Source organism: Carassius carassius, chromosome 3, assembly GCF_963082965.1.
Source record: "Carassius carassius chromosome 3, fCarCar2.1, whole genome shotgun sequence".
In the NCBI taxonomy this organism is placed as follows: domain Eukaryota; kingdom Metazoa; phylum Chordata; class Actinopteri; order Cypriniformes; family Cyprinidae; genus Carassius; species Carassius carassius.
The window spans coordinates 25,794,041-25,821,046 of NC_081757.1; the positions used below are offsets into that span (position 1 = coordinate 25,794,041).

At 41.2% G+C, this 27,006-nt stretch overlaps 1 protein-coding gene across 4 annotated transcripts in view; it reads left to right on the plus strand.

Moving 5' to 3' along the window:
- The first annotated feature begins 15,045 nt into the window (after positions 1-15,045).
- kcnq1.1 (potassium voltage-gated channel, KQT-like subfamily, member 1.1) overlaps positions 15,046-27,006 on the plus strand; it is a 44,525-nt gene continuing 32,564 nt past the window's right edge. For 3 of the 4 annotated variants that reach the window (XR_009426686.1, XM_059534455.1, XM_059534464.1), the window contains exons 1-2: positions 15,046-15,573; positions 24,498-24,588. Coding sequence is in view for 3 of the 4 variants with exons in the window: in XM_059534455.1 (XP_059390438.1) it covers positions 15,278-15,573; positions 24,498-24,588 (387 nt within the window). In the remaining variant the exon portion in view is untranslated. The remainder of the gene's footprint in view (positions 15,574-24,497; positions 24,589-27,006) is intronic. The other variant, XM_059534478.1, reaches the window with a different exon arrangement.

The following is a 27,006-nucleotide window of genomic DNA, read 5'->3' on the forward strand; positions in this document are numbered from 1 at the left end:
TTACATAGTCTGTCCAAAAAGGAGTTGCACACTCTAATATTTCAATGGACCACCTATTACTTTCATAACATTGTGCTTTGTTGTGGCATTGTTTAAACAACATTATACAACATCACAACATTTATTTCCATCAAGAGTTGCATTCATTTTTGGCCTGGATCTTGTATTGACAATGGGAGAGTCTAGCCACTCTGTAAAGTCTACTCCAGCACATCCACAAGACACTCAGTAGAGTTAAACTCAGGACTGGTGATCAATTCATACATGAAAATGAGTCCTTGTGCTCACTGAACCACTGGTTCACAAATTGAGCCTGATCAGTTTTATTATTGTCTTGCTGGAATGTGTATTGGTACGTCTTTCGATGTGGTTGTTTAAGAGATGAAAAGCTACACATTGCATCAGTTTGGGTTAAAATAATTATTGCCAAAATACAAGAAGGAAACATAAAAAATCACTGTAATAATCACACAATTCTAGATTCTTCAGCATTTGCTTATTTAAATCCAAATGGTTACTTTTTTGTTGTTGTTGTTGTTGACCAGGCAATGTACATTTGAATGAGTCTACATATCCAAAATGTCAGAGTTTGTAAACAGTGTTTCTGAATACGTCACTGTGACTGGCATTGGAACACTTCTCATTCTCTTTGTTTATCCTGCAGGACTGTGAAAGTGCAGAGTCTGAGTCTGGAATTGTACAGACAACAGTGGACATGTACATCTTTCATTCAGAGGGTGCTGGTGTTGGTCCTGGAGACAAACCTGCAGATGTTGGTGTGGAAGTTCTGCAGTGTCACTCTTGGGTGTTTGAAGCTTTTTGGACTGGTTTAAGTTCTTAACTGAAGCTACGCAACGGAGCTCAAGGACACGTTTGAAGAAAATCCTTGATACAACCAAGCTGTCACCAAAGAACTCTCAAATTTTTGTACTCGAGTCTATTTAAGTGTTAAAAGTTTAAAATGTAGATGTAGAATGTTCCTTTCGTACTCATGTAATTAAATATGCATGGAAAGTGTGCTGGTGCAGAGCCACTCAACCCTTGAGCCTTATGGCATTTTTTTCTGTTAAAAATGGTTACATTTTGTTTTTCAGTTTTTACTTCTTTTTTTTTTGCATTTATTTCTGCAGAAAGGTTGATTGTGGCAAACATGTATAAAAATAGTGTCCAACCTTAATGTGCATGTAAATATGAAGGCACTTGTTGTTGCACACAAGTGTATGAACTCTTATACACTTAATAAATTGATATAATGTAAAAGGAGGTATTGCTTTTTTGTGCTGTAGTAGTTAGATTTTGTTGTAGTACAGATTGGGTGGGGTAGGATTAAATATATGAAATACATTGGATTTATGATAAAAATTATTTAAATGTTATGAATTTTAAGTACTTTGGATTTATTACCTGATAATACATACACGTGTTTCTTATGCATTTAAAACAAATTGGATTTATTGGTACTATTACATAAGTCTTATTACTTACTTGTTTCATTTACTTAAAGTTGGCAAATTTGCATTACATAAAGTTTATTAGTTTGTTAAAGTAAAAAATATGTCATCAAAATGTCTGGAAATTTTATATGCAATTGAAACACATAAATCTTAATTGGGCCTAAATATGTTTTTTGAGTCTATTAGAAATGATTTCTGAAGGATCATGTGACACTGAACGCTGAGATATTTATTGTGGCTCTAAATAGCTGAAAAACTGCTCAGCTTCTTTTGACAGAAAATTGTGATTGAGTTAATAGTGAGAATCATGGCATCACTCCAGAGGCCCTGCCAAAGCAATACCATGGCAAAATAATTTCTAGCCCAGTTGATGTCATTTAATATTAAATGGCTTATCCATTATTCACCCATCTATCTGATATAAATGTTTGTTTATCTGGGTTCTGCATCTGCACTCATTTTAAATAGGCAGTCTGTTAGAGTGCAAATTCAACTTCTAGCTAATTCATCCCATGTAATGCGTGTACCCTGTCGTCAAGCCTCATTCTCTGCAGGAAAAGCATAAACCCTGGAAAGGAGGAAACAGCTGTCTGGGAGCATTACTCTCTACTGGTGCCAAACTATGTTTGTCAGAGGTCAGCCTGGGGGAGCAGCTCACCCTAGTTGAGGTTTTAAACAGTGCACATAAAGATGACAGACGTAATTACCACTGCTACGTTTTGAGGGTCCCTTGTTTATGCTCGCAAACCAATAGCAATTGTGGGGTCTTTGACTTGATTGTCAGGTTTGGCATTGTTTTCCAGCTCTGCCCTGAAGCACCGGAGCTGAGTGGTGCATCACGGATGACACAACCCCCTCTGTGTGGATGGGGAGAGGGAGCAAGGGGAGCAAAGAACAGGGGAAAAAAGAGAGCGCAGGGGCCTCCATAGCTCACGCAGCCTCCAGGCATAGCGGCAGTATGGTGTCCATAATGAGAGTCCTCCAGCAGAGCGGGGACCAGACACTCTGCCTTTTCCACTGCAGCAGATGTCACCGCAGGGACAGCTGAACAGAAAAGAGGCACGGGCCAACCTCCTTCTCCTGTGCTATGATACAGATGCTGAACAAAGAGCTGGGCTCGGAGCTGTGCTTAATTACAGTGCGATTGCATGAGTGTTGTTAGCAGGCATGTGAAAAGTAACAGGCTGAAAAGGAGGACAGTGATTCTACCCCCTGGTGCTGGAGAGTCTGAGAGAGACATATTCATAACTCACACTGCTGGGCAGATGGCAGTGAGAAATGGATCACAGTCAAGACTGAAAGTCAAAAGAGCAGATTTTTATTAAATCCCCTTTCGCTCTAATTACTCAACAAATACATTGTTCATGATGAAACAGAGTTATTTGTTTTTCATTAAAATGGATTATTATAATTATTTGAGTTGCGCATTTTAATTCCATATAAGTCAAATGCAAATATTCAATATTAATTATATTTGTCATGCACTGTACACATCATAACCGCTCTTTCGCTCAACAAATAGCTATGTGCTGTGGAATCTCAAGGTTTGTAATTGAAAGATATGAAATACACAACCTTAATAAGTTAGTTCAACTTACACTTACAAAGTACATTTAAACAAATACAATATGGTTGAAGTTTCTTGACATATTAAACTATTTAACATAAACTCAACATTTAATTTTTATTTATTTATTTATTTATTTGAGCTATAGAGTAATTGTTTTACAAAAACTAATATGACGAAATCATATATCGCAGACATATAGATATAACACAGATCGCAGACCTGTATATAACACAGATTGCTGTTTTAGTGGCAGTCACAGAACTCTCAAACCGGCCTGTAACGAAGAGGCTGAGGCAGAATGTGAATCCATTTGCAGGAGTTTATTAAAGGAAGATGGTACAAACAGAGTCGTGTTACCAGGCAATGTGTCAGTACCGTAAGGGCAGTCCGATCTTTCAACATACACAGGGATTATCCAGTAGGCAGAGACGAGTAGGCAGGCGAACGTGAACAGGTCAAACACAAACATCAGTCCAATCAAGCAATATATCCAAAGGGACAATCCAAGAGACGTGAACGAGATATCAGGCAGAAACGTGATCAAACAGGCAGTCAGAATACTCACAAGGAAAACGCTTGGTAAGGCAGGTTAACTGGCAATACTTTGCAGTGAAGTGACATGCTAGAACATGTTAAATAGTTATAGTACTATATACTATACTAGAATAGTAATGTCAAATAAATAGCAGGAAAAGACTGTAGAAGCAGAGGGAGTGGTGAACAGTCAATACTCTGGTGAGGGCTCCCTCTGCTGGTGTGGCGTTACAGAATCCCCCTCCCTAGGATTGCCTCCTGGCACTCGACGCGGATGTCCCCGTGGTCATGGCGCTGGTTGATCGGGTCTGGCTCGATGGAAGTCCTCCATGAGAGACGGATCCAGAATGTCGCTGGCGGCTACCCATGACCTCTCCTCAGGTCCATAGCTCTCCCAGTCCACAAAATATTGGAGCTGACCCCCTCTCCTTCTCGAGTCCAGTAATTCCTTGACCGTGTAAGCCGGTGCTCCATCAATGTCCAGTGGCGGTGGTGGCTCTTGAGCCTCATGATTGGGGTCAGCATCCGTGTGGACCGGTTTCAGCAGTGAGACATGGAAGGAGGGAGAGATACGGTAATTAGCAGAAAGCTCTAATTGGTACGTGACTTCATTGATTCTTCTTAGAATTTTGAAAGGGCCAATGTACCTTGGGCTGAGCTTCCTGCTCGTTAGCCACAACTTGAGATCCCTTGTTGAGAGCCAGACCCGTTGTCCTGGTTGGTAGGATGGATGTGGTTGATGTCGCCTTGTCAGCCTGGAGTTCCTGTACTCTGACAGCTCGTTGTAGGCAGACGTGAGCACTGTCCCACACCCTCTCGCTCCGACGAATCCAGTCATCCACAGTGGGGACTGATGATGGTTTGCCAGACCACGGGAACATAGGCGGTTGGTATCTGAGGACACACTGGAAAGGGGTTAGGCCTGTTGACGAATGAGTCAGTGAGTTCTGTGCATACTCTGCCCATGGAAGGAATTCTGACCAATGATGCTGTTCTGTGCTGCAATTGGACCGTAGGTATCTGCCTAGTTCCTGATTCAAGCGTTCCACCTGACCATTGGCTTGGGGATGATAACCAGAAGTGAGACTGACGTTGATATCCAGCTCTAAACTGGGTACCTCTGTCACTGACTATATCCTCCGGGATTCCGTAGTTCCTGAACACATGGTGGAACATAGCCTGAGCAGTCTCCATGGCGGTGGGGAGTCCTTTCAAGGGGACTAACCGGCAGGACTTGGAGAATCTGTCAATAATAACAAGGATTGCCGTGAAACCATGGGACAGCGGTAAGTCAGTAACAAAGTCCATTGAGAGATGAGACCAGGGATGTTGTGGAATGGGCAGAGGTTGCAGGAGTCCAGAGGGTAATTCCTTGGGGGTCTTAGATTGAGCACAAACCTGACAAGCTTTGACATGATTAGTGACGTCCTTGGACATTGAAGGCCACCAGAATGAGTTACGTACCAGGTGTAGAGTGCGAGAGCTCCCTGGGTGGCCAGAGCTGACTGAGGAGTGGACCCACTGAATGACTCTGGGGCGCAGACTTTGTGGAACGTAATGGAGGTTAGGTGGGCAGTTGGTAGGAGCTGGATCTTGGATCTGTTCTCGTTGAATCTCCTCCATGATATCCCAAGTAATTGGGGCAATGATTACTGATGGGGGAAGAATGTATTCTGGGGTTTTGTTGTCAATGAGGAGATCATACTGCCTGGATAGAGCATCTGCCTTACTGTTTTTACTTCCTGGGTGATAAGTCACTGAGAATTGGAAGCGAGTGAAGAAGAGGGACCATCGAGCTTGGCAAGGGTTGAGTCGTTTTGCACCTTTAATGTACTCTAGGTTTTTATGATCAGTAATCACTTGGAACGGGTGGACTGCTCCCTCGATCCAGTGCCTCCATTGCTCTATTGCTGCTTTCATAGACAGGAGTTCTTTATTCCCTACATCATAGTTTTGTTCGGCTGCCGTTAACTTCCTGGAAAAGAAAGCACAAGGGTACAGTTTACCCGGTTGACCATGGCGCTGAGAGAGTACGGCTAAATTTTACTTTTAAGACATTGAATGCTTGACTAGCCTCCTCACTCCACCTGAGCTTGGAAGGTTTCCCCTTGAGAAGTGATGTCAGTGGGGCTGCAACCATGCTGTAGTTTCTAATGAACCCTCGGTAAAAGTTAGCAAATCCCAGGAATCTCTGAAGTTCCTTGATAGTAGAAGGTTGAGGCCACTCCTTTACTGCCTTCCTTGGCCTCGTCCATCTTAACACCCTGATGACTAATGTGATAACCCAGGAATGATGTCTGCTTGACGCGAAACTCACATTTCTCTGCCTTGACGTACAGGTGATTTTTCAGGAGCCGAGTGAGGACGGTCTTGACATGGTTAACGTGTTCTGCCTTAGACTTGGAGTAGATGAGAATGTCATCAATGTAAGCAATTACATACTGGTTAAGCAGGTCCCGAAAGATCTCGTTTATGAAAGACTGGAAGACAGCAGGTGCGTTGGCAAGTCCATACGGCATGACCTGATACTCATAGTGCCCTCTAGTGGTGAGGAAGGCAGTCTTCCACTCGTCGCCCTCCTTGATGCGAATGAGGTTGTATGCACTTCGTAAGTCTAATTTGGTGTAAATCCTTGCTTCACGGAGCTCTTCCAGAGCTGAAGGGACCAATGGTAAAGGGTAGTGGAATTTTATCGTGACGTTGTTTAATCCCCGATAATCAATACAGGGCCTGAGTCCTCTGTCCTTTTTCTCCACAAAGAAGAACCCTGCTGCAGCTGGAGAAGTGGAAGGTTGGATGAGTCTTGAACTTAGGGCCTCCTCAATATAATCCTCCATGGCTTGGGATTCTGTACGAGACAAGGGATATACATGACTCTTGGGAGGCATGGCATTGGGGAGTAAATCAATATTACAGTCCCAGGGACGATGAGGTGGTAGTTGTGTTGCCTTAGTTTTGCTAAATACCTCTGCTAGGTCATTGTAACAGGGGGGAATATTGACAGTCTTGGTGCTTGAAGGGCTTTCAACACTAGTGTTACAGCAAGGCTGGGGCACTGACGAGAAACAGTTATTTTCACAGAAGGCTGACCACTTGGTCAACTCACCCTGATGCCAGGACAGGACGGGGTCATGAATGGACAGCCATGGGAATCCAAGGATGACTTCGTGCTTAGGAGAGTTAACAACATAGAAGGATTTGGATTCCTGGTGAAATAACCCCACTTGTAATGTAAGAGTCTTAGTTTGTTGAATTATGCCAGTTCCATTGCTGTGTCGTTGATGGCCTTGATTTTAATGGGTGGGTTACATGGTTGGACGGGTAAGTTATACTTCTTGACGATATCTTCATGAATGAGATTTAATGCTGCTCCGGAGTCGATAATTGCTGTCAATGAGATGGACAGTTCTTCAGTTTTTAAGGTAAGGGGAAGTTTGAAAGATTGATTATTTGGGATCGACAAGTGTTACATATTTACCAAAATGGGCTTCTGGGCCTTGTGTGGACATCTCTGGCAATGATGGCCTGGTTCACCGCAGTAAAAACAGAGATGGAGATGGCATCGCCGTGCTCGTTCACTTTCCGAAAGTTTGGTATCGTTGACTTGCATGGGTTCTTCGGGTGTTTTAATTACAGTCGGGATAACAGGCGGTATCTCCTTTCACATACCTTCCTCGCAGAGTTTGTCTCATCAAATTATCCATCTTGATTGCAAGCGAGACAAAGTCAATAAACAATGAATTTTCTCCTTTACATACGAGCTCTGCCTGGAGATCCGTGTTGAGGCTTCTCTGGAATATGGCTTTTAGCGACATTCCACCCACTATGAGCAGCGAGGGTGCGAAACAAGATGGCGTACACTGCGGCTGTTCTGTTTCCTTGCGACAGTTGCAGAAGTTGAGTTGATATATCCTTGCCCCCGGTGGGATATACAAACACTTCTCGAAGTTGTTGCAGGAAATAGTCAAAGGATCGTCTGAATCTCATGTCAGTATCCCAAACGGCTGCAGCCCAGTTGATCGCATTCCCAGACAATAAAGACATCATGACGGCACATTTCTTTTCGTCAGAATTAAATTTGTCTTCCTGATTGTCAAAATAAATCTTCACCTGACGAACAAAGCCCCGACATCTATCAGCTGAACCATCAAATTTATCGGGTAGTGCAAAACTCACCGCTCTAGGCATGGTTGATGGAAGCGACTGGATGTAGTTCGTCAAGTGCTCGTTGACTGCTTGAAGTTTACTCAACTGATCTTGGTACCGCTTTAAGACTTCACTTTGATAAGCGAATGCCATTGGTAATTCTCACCTTGCACTCATCGTTTTGATTACAAAATGTATATTTGTTGCATATGATCAAGCCACAAAAGTTCATTTAAAATATTTCACCACAAACAAAACTCAAATCATATCTGAAAATGTGTATTATTACCATATGTACAGAACTCCATGCAGCTCACTCTCCATTTGCCAGAGACAGAAAATATGCAGCTTTAAACTCAATAGAAGTGCAAAAATAATGATTCCTTTCAAACAGGCTTCCCAAAACACTTCCACTGTCTTCCATTGTTCATCCAAACACAGAGCCCTGAGCCATTGGCTGAAGCAATGTTCCTCAAGCTGGTGCATATAGAGCTATTCTTTATGATAGATTTCAGGTGACTTTTCTGGGGAACTCAACCTACAGATGACTTAGTTATAGCTTAGCTGTCTCTGCGTTTTAAGCTAGGAAAGGAACATTTATTTTAACATCGAAAAAATTACACGCTTCAACTTCGAATGCCCCTTTAAAATAGTGCCGTACATGAAACAGGCACATTTTCATTCTTGTCGGTGCTTATTACTTTCTTTTCCATTGTGGCACAATCTTTTTGGTCTAATTTCACAGACACGCAGGTAAAGGTTTTTCCCTTCTAAAAGTAGACTTTAAATTTCAAGCCATATTAATCCTCTCTTATGCCTCTAAGCAAAGAGACTTGTCTTTTGTTAGTCTTTGTCTGCCTCGGACTCTCTAACCGTGTTATTTTAGTCCATGTCAATCCTTGAAGACCCGAACCCTATATCATTTCATGCCTCTCAATAGTTAAGCCTTCTAAGCAATGATTGTGATCCCAGGCAGAGTGCCATGAATATCTTCTTCTCATTATCTGTGACATGACATAGCTTTGTCAGTGGGAAGTTGCTATACAGGCTGACACAACTCCGGGTCTGTCCACCGAAATTTGCACAATTCTGCTTCGGTTTTCCAAGGGTTGTTGACAGGCTCATCTGCTCCACTTTGGCATATCTCACAATGAATCTTTCAGATTGAGCCCCACAACACACTAGAGACATTTCACTGCCACATATCATGGTTTCAACAAACAGTGCAGCCATTGTTGTGTTTACTCTGGGGTTTCCTTTCCCCGTTGATCTGTCATTTCCTCCATTTATGGCTTTAGGAACATGATTAATGCTCTCTAATAAACAGAACAATAAGAAAATACAGAGTTTGTAATGCAACTGGTTTGCCAAAAATAATTAGCATTTACCACTAGAGAGAATTTTATGCATTAATTAAACTGGCCTGCTTGCTGAAAGATGCCAAAGCTCATCTGGTATTCATCAGAACAGGCTCACTTTGGCTTCCTGGTGTAGAATGCAAAAGGGCATCACAGAGCACACTATGTCTATTCACTCATTACCATTAGTGTGCCATTGTGGGTTTTTTTTTTTATTCTTATAATTGAACACTGAAGACGGGCATAAATACTACATCAGGATAATGCAGAAACATATTTTGTAAATGTCTCACACATATTCTCTCTTATGAACAATGCAGCTTAAAAATGTACATGGCTTAGGCTGGGGAAGAACAAACGCTTGTGTTCAATCTAAATGTGTCTAGTTACTTTCAGAGGCATGTTTAAATGAGGTCTCCAGAAGGCAGATGAGCAAGACAAACTCTGTCAAGTGCTAAATGTCACTTCTTGCCCTTATCACAAGATCACCTTGATGGCAACTTATCTAGACATCACATTTATGGCTTAGCTCTCACACTTGAAACAGGATCACGTCTTTTTGCCCCTCTCTGAAGTGGCAAAAAAAATAAAACCTTTTTATGTTGCTGCAGGTTTTTTTAATTTGCTGAAGGTTTTCATGCTTATCATTAAACATTTTTTAGAAATGACTGCAACTGATTTATCATGTGTCTTATTAAAGTGAAAAATATTTTTTTCTGATTATTTTAAAGTGAATTTCAGTGACTCTTCCTGCAGGTTACACCATTACACCAGTAGGTGGGGACAAATGATTATTATTTTTTTGCATGGTTTATTCAATTCATTCAAAACACTGGTTCATTCGGGAAAAAAAAAAAAAAAAAACATTATGGTACTCTAAGTTATTATGTAGAGTCAGTATCATTTTGTTCCAATACAGTGGTTCATTCAGGAACGAAGCCAGTGACTCATTGAATCATTCGCTCTACCAATTTGTTCCCAACACTGATCCATTCAGACACTTAATTCTACCATAGCTTTATTTCAATCAGTTTTCATTGGCAGAGCAAAAATAGACAAAGCAAATGGAAATATTGTGTCTGAAATGAATATTCATGTCTTGTTGTATATAAGGAATATCACTCTTGTAATATCACAACAGCCTTGTGGTATTGTTTAAATATTTAAATCCCCTATATACAACAAGAATTCTAGATAATGTGTTATTTTTCTTTCTCCTACAAATTCTCCAAAATGAAAAAATAAGCTGACCACAGAACACTGGACAACTTGTCATTGCTGATTTCAAGCGCATTTGTCAAAATATAAGGTTTACTTCTATGGCATATATGGATAGATGTACTTTATTGATCCCTGCGGGAAATTTAGGAGCAGGGTAAAGCTCACATGATATATATCCCCCTATGGCAATTAAAAAAAACTGAACATGCAGTGAGATACCATTACCTACAGTGAGAGATATGAATGTGTTATCCGCTAATGGTAATGGGTTCTTGCATAGGAAAGAGTGACCTTGTTCAATGTCACTACTCCTGACTAGGAATAATGTGTGGGGAAGCATGTGAGGAGGAAACAGTGTTGTACAGCCTAATGGTCGCAGACAGGAAGGATTCCCAGTAGTGCTCCTTAGAGCAGATAGATTCAAGATAGCAGACTGTGGAGAGGGTATGAAGAATTCTTCATTATGAACTCCAATTTTGTCACCATCCTCTACTTCACTGCTTCCTCACACGAGTTTGGGCCAAAGTATCTAACCTTCCTCACAGTTCGTCCTGAAGAAAACGAAGTGCAAATCTATGTTTCCTCCTTTGCAGATTAGTTTTCATGTTGTCATAACAGACAGAATCCAAAGTAACTCTTAATTGTTATGCATCACATGTTGCTTATTTTGAATTTCCTGAGGCATAAACAAAACAAAGGCTACATTTGCATGGGTCTGATGATTGATCACCTCTCTGCAAGAATTCCGTCCCCAGCCACATGAGACGTGATGTTTCATTTGTCGACCCATAAGTCACTTTGTGCCATTGCACGATGGCGCCTGTGACAGTAGCGTGAGCTGAGAGCCGTACCCCTGATCTGTCTGAGACTGGCATATTCAACAGAGTCGCTGTAGTTCTGTGCTGATCCCATTAGTTTAACAGCATGAAATAAAAAGTGTCTTGGAGGGAAAGAGTGACTCACCAACCTATCCTCTCCTCAACCATTACTGCGTGATGTCACAAAATGGTGAACTCTTCCATTTCTTAGCTCTTGGGAGGTGAAGAGCCCCCGTTGTCCTGTCAACATGAATCTGTTCTGGTACGTATGTGTGTGTGAAACACCACCAAAGGAGCACTTACTCATAAAGTAATCGAAGATACTTTTACAGTGAGTCTAAACATAGTATCTCTGAGATAGAAAAATCAATGGAACCAAATACTGGAAACCATTTAGACCTAGGCTAAAAATGGACCAAAGCATAGAAACACAAATAATACACATGCTGTGATATCTCACACCAAAAGTGCAGCCGGTTTAGAGCAATATGAATCCCATTAGATGTTTATTTATTCATATGAACAGTTAAAGATAACACTGTATAATTAGGTTAAATTAGTTCAGATTAGTACAATGATTTTATATTGACTGAACTTATTCATCTAGATTAATGCTAATTTATAAAAGCACTATTGTTCATATTAATTTTTTATATTTGTTCATAATAGTATTGTTCATTTTTATGATCAACTATTCATACTGATTTATAATACATGAACTTAATTTATACAACTTAAACTAATTAATATGCATTATTATATATTAATTTATTAATATGAATTTATATTAATCCAGATTATGTTTAGGCCTATAGACTGTATAGAGAGACAAATTGATATACATATTAATATTAAACATTACATTAACCAAGATCAGTGCAGCTGTTTACATTATTACATGCTTTTAGCTATTACATTAACTACTGTCAATAGTCTATTCTAAAGTATTTTTTTTTGGTAAATGTTATAACGTTTAAAAAACATTTTACTGCTAGATGTACTAAACACTGTCTGTAATGGATTCACAGAAAAAGTACTCATTTGTATTATGTTTTATTTAATAAAATTTTTTGCAATGGTCTGAGACACCATGCAACTTCTTTCCAGACATTCACTTGTCACCATCTTTTGTGCTTTTTCCCCGACATACACTTTCTTTCAACACGGTGACGTGGCGGCACAAGAGCGTTTATAAGCCATTAGTCTGGATGTATATTGCCTCGATAACATTTGAGAGTTGAGGAGAGGTGAAAGCACTTACACTCCACGAGATAGACAAGCAAGGGCGCGCTGAAGAGCTATTCTGTTCCAATTCATCTCAGGTGTAAAAAACCTTGAACCGCATTAGTATTCCTGATGTCAGCAATGAATCCTCTCTTTTTAGTCAGTACCTGTTCAAGGTTTTGTACAGCTTCACGGACTGCCCCAGGGACTTCATCCCAGCCAATCGCTGACATGCTTAACATGAAATGCATTGAAGATCAATGATTTTAGGCATAAAAGACAGAAACCATTGAATTCCCAAGCAAATATACTTGTTCTTCCCAGGACAGGAGATCTGTTGGTAACCCACCAGCCCGATCAGAGAAACTCTTGGGAATTCGTCAGTTATAACAAAACCTCTTTATCTCATGAAGACACTCAACATTCACTCCCAGCCCATTCCAGTTGTTTAAATCCAGCACTGAGGATAAAAATATCCAGTGATTTTTTTCTTCTTCTCGCTTCACTGAGTAGGAGCTCAATGCAGCCACGCTTTACCTTAGACTCCCGCAGAACATCCACACACTCACGCTTACAAAGTCGTGCAAAGCGAGGAGTTTAATCCCTCAAGGTGTGCTGGAGTGAAGCGAGGTAACTGCTCTTGAGGGTTGGCAATGGTTAATTTCATGTTTCTGAGAATTGACAGAGTCTACTCAGTTTGAGAGAAGCACTTTTCTAGGCAATACATAAAAAATGTCATCAAAAGCCTCTCCAGCTATAATGAATTTGAGCTCTGCAGGGCTAAATCAATAGGCACCCCAATAGGTGCTTTATGATACAGTTCATTGTATGGTTGGTGCTCAAAAGCATTGCATTAAATCCACTATATAAAGAAAGTGTTCATGACATTTCACCAGCCAGCACTTTTCTTCAGCAGGGAGTCATAGGTAGCTCTAGCATCTGCTCCAAACATCAAAACAAACCACATAAAGGACAAAAATAGTCATTCTTCCCTGTCTCTCAAGCAAAATGGATCATTACAGATCCATATTCTGCCATTTAGATCCAATACCTCCGTTTACCTCCATTAGAGGGCTCTGTGGAGGATCCAAGTAGCAGATGGATCTAATTAAAGCTTACAGCCCGTGTTGAAGTCAAAGTAAGGGACTTGCATCACCATTCTAGCTATTATTACTGATGTTCTGTCCTTGGGATCAAAAAGTAGGGGAGGAAAAGTTCCTACAAAAAGTTCAGAATGTAGCAAGCCAGGGAAAAAGCTCCTGCTGCTGAGAGCCATTGAGACCATTTGTGCTAAGAACTTCTAAAAACAAGGTTGTTCTGGAAAGGCTCGGGAAGATTTCTTCACAGCAAGGGGCATACTAAGTTTGACAAATAACATTATATGTGGCTTGATTTGTCACAGTGCTGTCAAATGCAAGTCATATAAGCACTTCCAAAAATGAACAGTAACAGGTTACTCTTGCAGCATTTTGGGAATAAAGCACAAGGTGAATTTATTTTTTTCTTTACAGAAATAAACCCCTCTGGAGCCTGTAGATATAAAGAGCATACAATATGTGAGTAACCCATTTATTAAAGTGAATGTCTTCCTATTCCATACAGGGGAAACATCTTCTCAGGAAGACTGTATTTTTTCATAAAGAATATAGCATTTAGTATCTACTTTGTTTCTTGCTAGATTTTTAGGCTTATGCAGGCATATGCTGTTTTCCGCGATGCCACTCTAATAATTTATTCACTTTAAGCAGGTAGGTGTAAACTCAAACAGAGCAAGCCAGTAGAGTAGGAGATCAGATGAATAGTAAGATCTGATAATATTTTGCTGTTTTGACACAGGAAGGGAGGAGAGGTCAGTTAAAATACTGCTCTCTGCTGTATATTGTAAGACACTGCAGCTGAATTTTTTCCTACAAAAACGTTTTCTTTGTTTTTTTTTCAGAGATCAGTCTGTATGGTGCAATACTCAGGCTTTGGTGACTACAAAAAAGTGAGTCTATCAAGTCTAAAACTAAACTCAGATATACACAAAAAGTATGTTTATCAGACAAGTTTTCTCTCTTTTTTTCATAGAAGAAACACCAATACAGATGATTCTCAACAGTCATTCTTTGGTAACTGAAAAAGCACCACAGTTATTCCTCTATAGCATCAACTGAAAAGAAATCATACATTTATCTGACCTTATAGCAAGTCTAACCATTGTCTGTTGTGCTGAAAGTATTTGAGGATAAGCTACACTATGTTCATATGATCTCTACCTACATCTCACTCTGGCCTATCTTAATATCTACTTGACAACAGTATCTGTCATCACTTCACTGCCACATGACAGTATTTGAAACCTGTGTCTCAGTGAATCAATACCTTCCTGAGTTCTCAAGGTGAGGTATCAATTCAAGGTCATGCTGAATGCAACTGCAATTTCAACTTTCCCAAAAACAAATAATCCCTAACTGTTTTATTTCTTTAGACGAATAGCCTTAAACTTAGGGTTTAAGGTTCATTTTTGGTTCATATGTTTATATATTTATCAATATTAAACATTGATTTCATAGAATTCAATTTATATAAATGTAATATTGATATTTTACTTATTTGAAAGAAAAATCAATGATTTGTCTTTGTTGGCATGTGGCTATGTGTTTCCTGGTACGTCACTAACTGCTGAGTTATGAGTATTTATGGCTGTAGTTTCATGCAGACACAGTGGAGTGCCGCTGCTGATGCCGTTATGCTGCCTGCCTCCTGTCCTGCCAGCTGCACTTCATTCTCGGATGCTGATGTTCATCCCGAAACACCAATGAAGCAATGCAAAAAGTGCTTTTTACTTTTTTGAGCGCAGGCGAAGCATAGGATAAAACCAACATAAACCAAGTTGTCGGCACATCAAAAGTTGGTGTAGTTTTGAACTGGGTGAGAGATCATCCGTGAAAGTCTCTTCTCAGTAGCAGCATGACCTCTCCACCTCACAGTACAGCGACGGAGTCTTCGTGGACTATTGGACCTACAGAACTGGGGATGAGCGACGGTCTGCACATGCGAAATGACAGCGTGTGGTTCGGCAGGAGTCCCTCGGCGCCCGCCGAGCCGGCAGTGATCACTCAACGCCAGGCATCTCACCTCCATCCCCGCATGTCCGTGTACAGCGCCACCCGTCCCATTCTCTCTAGATCCTACTTTCAAGGACGTGTATATAATTTTTTGGAGAGACCATCAGGTTGGAAATGCTTTGTGTATCATTTTACAGTGTGAGTATTTAACTGTGATTGCTCTAGAGAATGAGAAATAGTCTACAACATCAACATGTTTTCCTATTCAGAAATATATATATATATATATATTTGCGTATTGTTGCAAGAGGCACCGCTTTTATTAATGTTTCATACAGTGTTATGCAAGATGATCGTTCAAGGTCACTTTTAATTCAGCATAAAATAATTTTCCCTTTAGTGCAGCCTTCCAGCATACAGAAATTAAGTCTTCCAAAACAATGTTTAATTAATTTAATGCAATTTATGTCATTTAGACTATTATTGATTTCTATATATATATATATATATATATATATATATATATATATATATATATATATATGTGTGTGTGTGTGTGTATATATATTTTTTTTTATTTATTTTTTTATTTTTTTGTTTTTTCTGTGGTTTAAATATTAACCAATTGATGTATTACTGATACACTGGAAAAAAAATTGAAATAAAATGGAAATAAACAATTTTATTTAAACTCAAAACATCCATCAATCCAGCTAACCTACAATGCTAGTTGGTTGGATTTTAAAAAGTCAGAAAATGCAGAAAGAATTGTGGTGCAGTGGCCTGTGCACAGAAAAAGCATATTACTGTATGTCCTTATCCCAATCATCTTGCTAAGCCTTGCGTTTCTATCTTCACTACACTCACTAAAATTGTAAAAGCAGAAAGTGTAAAAAAAAAAAAAAAAAAAAAAAAGTCAGATCAGATTACTGAACATAGAAGCTGCATTATTTAATATTCTGTAAATTGCAAGAAGTTTGGAATAGCAAGTAAACAAAAATGATTGCAATCACTAACTGGGTCAAGTCCTTGATATAAGATCATCTTTAGAGTGTAAGGAATAACCTAAAAGGATGCTTTGCAGCAGAATGTAGTTGTTTTGTATTTCTCAAATTGACTGGACTCATTGTACCTTTCATGATATCTCTAGCAGGAGAGGAGGTGATAGCGGGCGGCTAAACTTGGCTGCAGAGGTGACTCTGTTCAGCAGGGGCCCTGTGGGTTTGGTAACCCTGTGACTCAGTTGTGTTTGGCAGAGATGCCAGGAGAACATGGGAATCTGTGAGGGTGTCAAATGCAGCATCGTCCTGCAGAAACTGTGTTAACAGCTTCACTAATCGTGGATCGTTTGACTGATACTTGTTTAATGCATTTGTAAGAATGATGAGCATGAGGCCGAGGGTTGGAGGTTAGTCTGTAATTAACTGGTGTCTTGTCATGTAGCACATGCATTTTATTCAAAGTGATTTATGGTGTACTAATATTGTGATGGTCCCTATAGAACAAATTTAGGTTAATTGTATCGCTTAAGGGCACATCTGGGCTCTCTGGGCTCCTCAGTGTGTAATTCATCCCCACCTGTTGCATTACTAGCCCAGGGCCTTGAGCATTAGTCGACCACTTGACCACACTGTTAGCTTCAGCAGGAAATTGAAGAGTCTCACCTGAATACGGAAGCGTTCTTTGGTTGTGTGAGTGTAGGAGGCCGGCTATGTTAGCCAAGAATGTGCACAAGCTTTTCACAGCTTAAAAGCCTGCAAAGCCATGGGGGAAAGAAAGGCACTTATAAAAGCATGACCCCTGTTTGTGTAAATGTGCACATGCTGTTGGAAAAACTAGTAATTGCGTGCCGTACATTGTTATTGTTATCTGCCCAGCAGTATATGTAAATGAAATTTCCCTCGATGTCATGCAGTCTTTACTAAGCACAACAGAAAAATGTAGAAGAAAGGTAGAAACAACTGAGTTAATCACACAATACAGAATTCAGTTTAAATAAATACAAAATAAAATGTTCATGTCAGTGATATTTCAAGAATGACATTTTCTATCTATCTATCTATCTATCTATCTATCTATCTATCTATCTATCTATCTATCTATCTATCTATCTATCTATCTATCTACCTACCTACCTACCTCCCTACCTGTCTATCTATCTATCTATCTATCTATCTATCTATCTATCTATCTATCTATCTATCTATCTATCTATCTATCTATCTATCCATCTATCCATCTATCTATCTATCTATCTATCTATCTATCTATCTATCTATCTATCTATCTGCCTGTCTATGTCTCTGTCTGTCCGTTTGTCTGTCTGTCTGCCAGTCCGTCCATTCATCCGTTCATCTGTCTGTCTTTCTCACTGTCTGTCTGCCAGTACGTTCATCTGTCTGTCTGCTGCCTGCCTGCCTGTCTGACTGTCTGTCTGTCTCTGTCTTTCTGTCTGTCTTCTGCCAGTACGTCCATCTGTCTGTCTGTCTGCCAGTCCATCTATCTCTCTGTTTGTCTGTCCTTCCGTCCATCTATCTGTCCATCAGTCCTTCCGTCCATCTGTCTGTCTGTCTGTCTGCCAGTACGTCAAGTCACCTTTATTTATATAGCCCTTTAAACAAAATACATTGCGTCAAAGAAACGTCTCAGGTTACGAATGTAACCATGGTTCCCTGAGAGGGAACGAGACACTGCGTCCTCTGAGGGGACACTATGGGGAACACCTCGTCGTGACCCGTGTCTGAAGCATACTATGAAAAACGCCAATGTGTTGGCCGGCGACAGCCTCTGACGTCATTACCAGCGTGGCTATAAATACGCGCCTGTAGGACCCGTCACTTATCTTCTTCGTGAAGCTTGCGTCCGAAGCATGGCAGGGAGCTAGAGGACACAGTGTCTCGTTCCCTCTCAGGGAACCATGGTTACATTCGTAACCTGAGACGTTCCCTGTCAAGGGAACTTCGAACTGTGTCCTCTGAGGGGACAGTATGGGGAACAGTATACCCACGCCGCCATGCTGAGGGGAGTGCAGACCAGAATCATGGCAAACACTAAGTACCAACTCTACCGCTTCACCGGGAGTCGCCCCTGGGACGGTTCGACGGCTGTCTATGACATTATCCCTTACGGCCAAAGGCCTAAGCTACATACCCAACTTACCTGTAGGGCCCTGGCCCGGGGTAGAGCTGAAGGCTTGGAATCACAAAAGATTCCTTTAAAGGGATACGGCTAAGAACCTGGCACTTTCCTCTACCAAGTCTTTGCCTGTCACACAGGGGCTACTGCTAGCTTTCGCAAAAACTTGCCGAAAGAGCTGTCCCAACAGTACTCTAGTAGCGGCGCCCTGTTCTAGATAGGTATCAGAGGATACCTAGGTGGAGTGGTGCCCAAGATTAACGGGGCTTTAACCGACTCAAGAAAGGGCACAAAGCAGCCGCGCGAAGCCCTTACCATATAGGATTTTAGAAAGAATGCAGAGTACTAGCGTGCGAACTTACCACAGAGTGGATTTCAGAAAGTGTGCAAAGACTTCACATGCACACTTACCATAACATGGATTTACAAATACTGTTCTAAGGAGGGGCTCTCGTGGAACTCTGATAGAGCAGCTTGTAGAAGGAATGGCCCGGAAGCAGAGCAATTGGAGGACGGAACGTACAGATGAAGCCTCGGCCGCGCCTGTACCATGTTGTCCAGCCCCCAATGGAGCTGGATGAGTCAGAGGAAGCCAGAGGGGATAGTGCGATGCTCTCTCGAGCCGCAAAACCGATCCACCCAAGTCTGGCCAACCTCTCCAACTCTGCTTCAACATCTTGGTGCGAAGGCGCCATTCCCCGAGCCTCAGCCCCTGCCTCAGCAGGATGTCTGCTCTCAAAGTGTGTCTCAAAACAATATGTAGTACTGGAGCGCTCTGAAAGAACCGAGAATCAGCCTCCCAAGAGAGGAGGACTCAGAGCTCCGAGCAGCATGCTCATAGGTGACCCTTTCAGAAAAGGGAGCGCTGCTAAACTACCGCGAGAATTGCCCACACAGCCCCCCATGTTGAGGGGGCTTGAGGTGTACAATAAGTACACACCGGTTGGATGAAGCCCAAGGAACACCGGGGCTAATCATCTCAAGAAAGGGAACGAATCGGAGCGCGTAACCCCTACCGTACAGGATTTTAGAAAGTGCGCAAAGTCTTGCGTGCACACTTATCACTTACGTGGATTTCAGACAGTGTGCACAATGTTCACATGCACACTGACCACCATGTGGTTTTGAGAAAGTACACAGGCTTACAGTGTGTACAGAAAGGTTCCCAAGCAAGCTGCCCTTAGGCGGGAGAAGAGTGCGAGCCGCGACACTAGCCTTCTGCGCCCGTCTACGATCCTCAGATCGAGATGGGCCAGGACCCCTTTGTTGTTCGGGCTCGGACCTGGACCTTCGTGGAATTTAGGATTTAAAAGCAGCTGAGCGCGCCCTTGCCTCCCTGAACTTTTCGACCACCATCTCGACGGAGGTACCGAAAAGCTCAGAAGGCGAGACCGGAGCATCGAGAAGAAACCCCCTTTCTTCCCTCCCGATGTCTGCCAGGTTCACCCACAGATGTCTCTCCGTTACCACCATGGCAGCCATAGACCTGCCCATGGCGGAGGCGGCCTGCTTGGTAGCCCGGAGAGAGAGGTCTGTGGTGCGGCGCAGCTTGGCTACCTGGTCAGGTGAAAGGCCCTCGCCTGTATCCAGGTCCTTCAGCAGGTCAGCCTGGTAGGCCTGAAGCACCGCCATCGTGTGCAACGAAGCCACAGCCTGACCTGCTGCCGCGTATGACCTGCCATTTAAGCGGGATGTATCCTGGAGGGGCTTAGATGGCAAAGAGGGAGATTTAAGAGAGGACGTTTCCCCCACAGAGAGATAGCTAGCTAGCGTCTCTTCTACAGGGGGCATCCTCTCATAGCCGTTTTCGTGCATGCCCTCGATATTAGCATAGCTCGTATGCTGAAACCGGTGGATGCGAGAGGAAAACGGCCTCTTCCATTCCTTTTCGACTTCTGCATGCAAGTCAGGCAAGAATGGAAGGCTCACCTGGGCTGGAGGGCTATGGTCAGACAAATAATGCTCATCGAGGCGACCTCGTGACGTTACCTTTCTGGCACGCTTCCATGGCAAGTCTAATTTTGCCGTGGCGCGATCCATAACCTCTAACAGCTCCTCATACGCAGGGCAGGAGGATTGAGAAGGCTCAGCCTTAGCTTCTTCGCCACTCTCAGACATCTCCTGCTCTTTCTGCGTAGAACCCAGCAGAGCACTAACTTCAGTGTCAGAATGGGTTAATGATAACGCATCGTCCTCCCGAAGTTCACTCTCGTTCGCCGCTGGAGAGTGTGAAAGGGAAAGTCCCTCTCTACACTCCTCAGGGATATCCACCTGTGATCCCCACGAGCTCATTCTCCTCCGTGCCTAGGCAACGGCAGGTCCTGAGCCGCGGGATCCAGATGGCTGTCCCTCTTTCCTCGAAAAGAGAGACAAACGAGAGCGGAGCTTTCTCACAGAAAAACGCTCGCAGTGCACGCAGATCGCCCCCTCAAGGACATCGCGCGCGTGCTCTTCGCCCAAACAAGAGACGCAAAGAGAGTGTGTGTCATCGGGTTTCAGATAACGCTGACACGGATGCACACACTGTCTAAACGCCTTGCTAGTGGAAGCCATGATGATAATAATAATAGATTATTATGCTCTTACCGTTTTGGTCGCTTCAAACAAAACAGTCAATGAAGAGGAAGAAGATAAGTGACAGGTCCTACAGGCGCGTATTTATAGTCGCGCTGGTAGTGACGTCAGAGGCTGTCGCCGGCCAACACGTTGGAGTTTTTCAAAGTATGCTTCAGACATGGGTCACGACAAGGTGTTCCCCATAGTGTCCCCTCAGAGGACGCAGTTCGAAGTTCCCTTGACAGGGAACTGAACAACATTCGTTAGGAAAACAGTGTGTCAATAATGCAAAATGACAGTTAAAGGCAGTTCATCACTGAATTCAGTGATGTCATCTCTGTTGTTTAAATAGTGTCTGTGCATTCATTTGCAATCAAGTCATAGATATCACTGTAAATGAAGTGACCCCAACTAAGCAAGCCAGAGGCGACAGCGGCAAGGAACCAAAACTCCATCGGTGACAGAATGGAGAAAAAAAACCTCAGTTGGGGGGCCAGTTCTCCTCTGACCAGACGAAACCAGCAGTTCACTTCCAGGCTGCAGCAAAGTCAGACTGTGCAGAAGAATCATCTGTTTCCTGTGGTCTTGTCTCGTCCGTCCGTCTGTCTGTCTGTCTGCCGGTACGTCTGTCTGTCTGTCTGCCAGTAGGTCTGTCTGTCTGTCTGTCTGTCATTCTGTCCATCTGTCTGTCCATCAGTCCTTCTGTCCACCTGTCTGTCTGTCTGTCTGTCTGTCTGTCTGTCCTTCTGTCCATCTGTCTGTCCATCAGTCCTTCTGTCCACCTGTCTGTCTGTCTGTCTGTCTGTCTGTCTGCCAGTACGTCCGTCTGTCCGTCCGTCCGTCTGTCTGTCTGTCTGTCTGCCAGTACGTCCGTCTGTCCATCTGTCTGTCTGTCTGTCTGTCTGTCTGTCTGTCTACCTGTCTGCCAGTCTGTCTATCTGTCTGTCTGCCAGTACATCCGTCTGTCTGTCTGTCTGTCTGTCTGTCTGCCAGTCCAAACCGTCTGTCTGTCTGCCAGTACATCCCTCTGTCTGTCTGTCTGTCTGTCTGTCTGTCTGTCTGTCTGCCAGTACTTCCCTCTGTCTGTCTGTCTGTCTGTCTGCCAGTACTTCCCTTTGTCTGTCTGTCTGCCAGTCCAAACCGTCTGTACATCTCTCTGTCTATCCATCAGTCCTTCTGTCCATCTGTCTGTCTGCCAGTCCGACCACCAGTTCGTCCATCTGTCTGTCTGTCTGCCAGTCTGCCAGTCCAAACCGTCTGTACGTCCGTCTGTCTGTCCATCAGTCCTTCTGTCCATCTGTCTGTCAGCCAGTCCGATCGCCAGTTCGTCCATCTGTCTGTCTGTCTGCACGTCCGTCCATCTGTCCATCTGTCTGTCTGCACGTCCGTCAAAACTTCAAACAAGGTGTTATAAAGCAAAAAAATCTAAGTTTGTATTGGCAAGTTTGATTTTTCTGGTTAAAGATGATTATATGAATTTCTTCATTGAAGAATCAAATTTCTATCTCATTTTGTTCTGTGTGTCTGGCTTTCTGTCTATCTATCTATCTATCTATCTATCTATCTATCTATCTATCTATCTATCTATCTATCTATCTATCTATCTATCTATCTATCTATCTATCTATCTATCTATCTATCTATCTATCTATATATCTATCTATCTATCTATCTATTATCTATCTCTATCTATCTATCTATCTGTCTGTCTGTCTGTCTGTCTGTCTGTCTAGGAATCTGTCTGTCGATCTACAATCTGTTTGCTAGCCTGTCTCTCTGTCTGTGAATCTGGATATTTCAAACCGTCAAACTTCAAGGTTTTTAAAAGTATTTCAGAACTTTCAAACAAGGCGTTATTAAGTCAAAACTCTTAAGTTTGTATTGGCAAGTTTGAATTTTCTGGTAAAAATGATTATATGAATTTCTTTATTGAAGAATCAAATTTCTACCTCATTTCAAATTCAGTTCTAATTGAATTGTAATTTGAATCTGATAGATTTGATTAATACTAGTTTTCAGACAATTATGTACCCAGTTTTGGTTCATCAATTGATTCTGTCTGTTGCATTGTTTCCCCAGACTTTCCTTTTCACTCTGTTAAATACTACAAATTTCAGTGGCTTCTGCAGGTATGAATTGTTAAAATAGCCTGCTGCATATTTGATTCTGTTTAGCTCCACTCTACAAAATACTATTTCTCATTGCTCTGATTATTTTCTGTTGATTTTACCTTTAATTGCTGTTAGCAACATAATAGTTTGCTGTTTTTATCATCCCTGACTGATCGCCTTGGACTGGTAGATTAGTTATTTGTTGCATTGCACGGTAGCCCGTGGCATGTTTTTTGACATTTAACTTCTCTCACAGTTTGTTTGCGGCAGGTTCAAGGTCATTCAGCAATAACGATTACATAATCAGATAGATATTTGTCAGGCGGCCATCTTACCCCAAGGTTTTGATTGTATGTTTACTTACATTTCTGGCCCTTCCCTCTGAATTTGTGATGACAGGCAACAGCTGGGCACTGTTTGTCTGTGGCAGCTGGGTTTCATACCTTTTGGTGTTTCATTTTTATTATTAATGCAGACAGACTGATGAATTATTGAGCTGATAGAGCTGTTCTAATGGGTTAAGCATCACTCCAAAAAACAAACACTGAGAAATAGTATTTACAAATTAACAAAGCATGTACTGAATATTGTGCTGTTGGTTCTTATTAGATTAGATTATAAAATTTGATTAACATACATTATTAATTAAACGATTACATTTTAATTAATCAATAACATCTTTATATACAAAAAAAGCTGTTTTGTGCTCTCCTTCATATGCTGTTAGACTGACTGCTCAATAAGTTTAAAGCCATGTTTAAAATCATGTTGTTTGTATGATTTATTTTGTCAGAATAATCACATAGCTCTCTGTGAGCAAACTCTCTTTTCTCCACAAAAGAATAACTTTTTCTTTTTTCTCAGAAGTTACAACAAAGCCTTTGTTTGGTTTAGACTGAGAGCACACAATGACCTTGCCCTGATGTGTTAAACCTAAAGTACTGTTACAGGGGCTTAGAAATCAATCTGTACCCTTTACAACACATGCAATATTGTTTTGTTTTTTTCTCTCTCTCAAAAATGTTGTCACTGAATATGAGAAAAGATACGTTTCCGGATATGTTCAGGCTGATTCCAGCTGACAAAAATATGTTCTAAGAATGCTTTGACCATTTCTCTGAACATTCAAAATGTCCAGTTATTTTTCAAATGTTTTAAACAATATATTTTCTTGGTTATGGGAACATTCCATTTTTCATTTCGCAAACATTATACGTAATGTTCACTTTTGAATGTCCTCTGAAGAATCTGAAATGTTTTATTATTGTTATTATTATTATTATACATTTTAAAATGACATATCTTCCTTGCTCTCTACAGATTTCTTATTGTGCTTTCTTGCCTGATCCTCAGTGTGCTGTCCACCATTGATGAGTATCAGACACTGGCTAATAAAACACTATTCTGGGTGGTGAGTCTCAATGCTTTACACTTACAGTGTGTTAGATATTGTTCAATGAATCTAAATCATTTTGCTGCCTAATAAAATATATAATACCTGGTGACCTTGGATAACTGATGTCCCAGTTTCTTGAACTGTAAATTGGTAGCATACATAGAAAAAAGGCATAATGCATAAATTAAAGTTAAATTTATGCATTTAGCAGACACTTTTATCCAAAGTGACTTACAATGCATTCAGGCTAACATTTTTTAACTAACATATGTTCCTTGGGAATCGAACCCACAACCTTGCGCTGCTAACAGCATGCTCTAACACTTCAGCCACAGGAACACTAAGGTATAGGGTTCATTAACTAATCTGGACCTATGGCATTGGGATCTGGACCTTGGACCCAAAAGCAGCTATTGTTTTTGAATATGGTATTGATTATGTTAACATTTGCATGCAGCAGCTCAATGTTTAGCTTGTTCTCCAGAATGTCTGCTTCCAGCGGCGTTGTCCAGCAGAGGGCAGCAGGTCATCACTTTTCATGTCATTTGATGCGGTAGATTTACATTTTTTGCTACTCCCCTCTTGAAACTAAAACGACCTTTGCCCCCATCTAACTTAGGAAAAGGAAACACCCATGTAATTAATCATAAGAGCAACATTAAAAGGAAAATGCTCCTAAAAATGTAAACTGTCATCATTTACTTATTTTTTATTTTTTGTTTTGTTTGGTATTTTTTAATCTGTGGAACACAAGAATGATAGATGGGAAGATTACAATTGCCAAGCCCCAAAAGTCTAAAAATATAATAAACTATCTGTGCCCTATATTCCAGGTCTTCTGAAGTCATATGTTGTGAGGAAAAGTTGTTATTTATTTACTCATAATTCTTTATTCTGCCTTCAAAACTGGCCAGTCAACACAATTAGAAGGAGAAAGGGAATATGAAATTGGGTACTTGGCATATTTAAATGTGCAAAAGTGAATACAATTTGAGAACGTGGGCAACTTCATTTTGAGAACCACTGCCTTGATGTATTTAAGGCCTGATAATACTCTCAACACTGACACTGACACCACAAAGTAGTATCTGTGAAGCTGCTCAGTTCACAGAAGATGAAGGTGTTCTGTTGTCTAGAATGGCAGCTTGAGCTGGCACTCTTAAATCATTCTGTTTACTTTGTTCAATAATCCATGGCAGTGTTTCTGTTAAGCAATAATTGCTTCAGGCCTTGTTAGCACAACTGAGACTTTGTTTTGATCAATATTCAGATCACAGTCTGTCAAGTAATTATTGTGCTCGTCGAAGCATTTCCTCCTGACAGAGGCTATGTTAAATATGAATATAATCAATACCAGATTCAAAAACAATAGCTAGCTTTTGTGTCAAAGGTCCGGAGCCTCAATGCCATATGTCTAGATAAGTCAATATTTCCCAGCATGCAATATGCCTGTTTGCAAGCTTACACTGCCTGTTTACAGGTCGAAGAACAGAGACAAAAGAGAATCAATTGTCTAAGGCTGGCAGAAAAAGTAGAAAGGGAGGGATAGAGATTATAACTAGTGACTGCATGTCAGAGGTCAATCCGACCACCGGCTAATGGGATTAAATCTATGCGCTGTGTTCATTAGCTGATGCCTCGCATCACAAGTTAAATCCACAATCTAGGGCTTGATGCAGAAAAGGCACTTTTGGATTAGCTATCTGGCTTCAACAGCTCTGAGCTCAACCAAGCTTACAACAGCTGTTGTCTATTGTGTGTTAAGGGTAACTATCAAAAATCAAATAGTATACTTTTAGCACGGGTGGATACTACAGTAACTTGAGGGAGAAGGGTGTTCTCACAGGAAGTAGAAGCCTTTTTTAAGGGCTGAAACCCTTCATTTAGACCCAAACACCATGTCATCCCTACCCCCCACCCAGTTCACACCCTATTTTAATGAGACACGGCCCTCTACATTGCGTCTCACAGCTGTTGAGGCGAACAAAAGCAGACTTGCCCCTTGTCTTTTCATGACGTTCAAACTTCTTGCTAAGCCATGATCAAAAGTTCTTTACAACATGAAAATGTTTATGGGTCACAGACATATAAGAGTGTCCATGATTAAAAAAGTAAAATAAAATAAATACTCTTTGAAATTAAGTCTTTGTATTGTGAAACACATGAAGGTACATGTTGATCTGTAAAAAAAAAAGACCTTTGTATATATACACTGACTGATAAAGCATATTTTTTACTTTAGAAAATTAATATTAATATGTATTTTAGGGGGTAAACTGATGGTATAATGAAGAAAAGTCTTGCTAATTTGTATATATATGTATATAGTTTCCTGTTTTGTGTTTATGCTTGTAGGTTGAACCATATGGTGACCAAAAGTTTATTTTGTATATTAATAGGCAGTGGAGCAGTTTTGTTGAAAACATTTTTTTT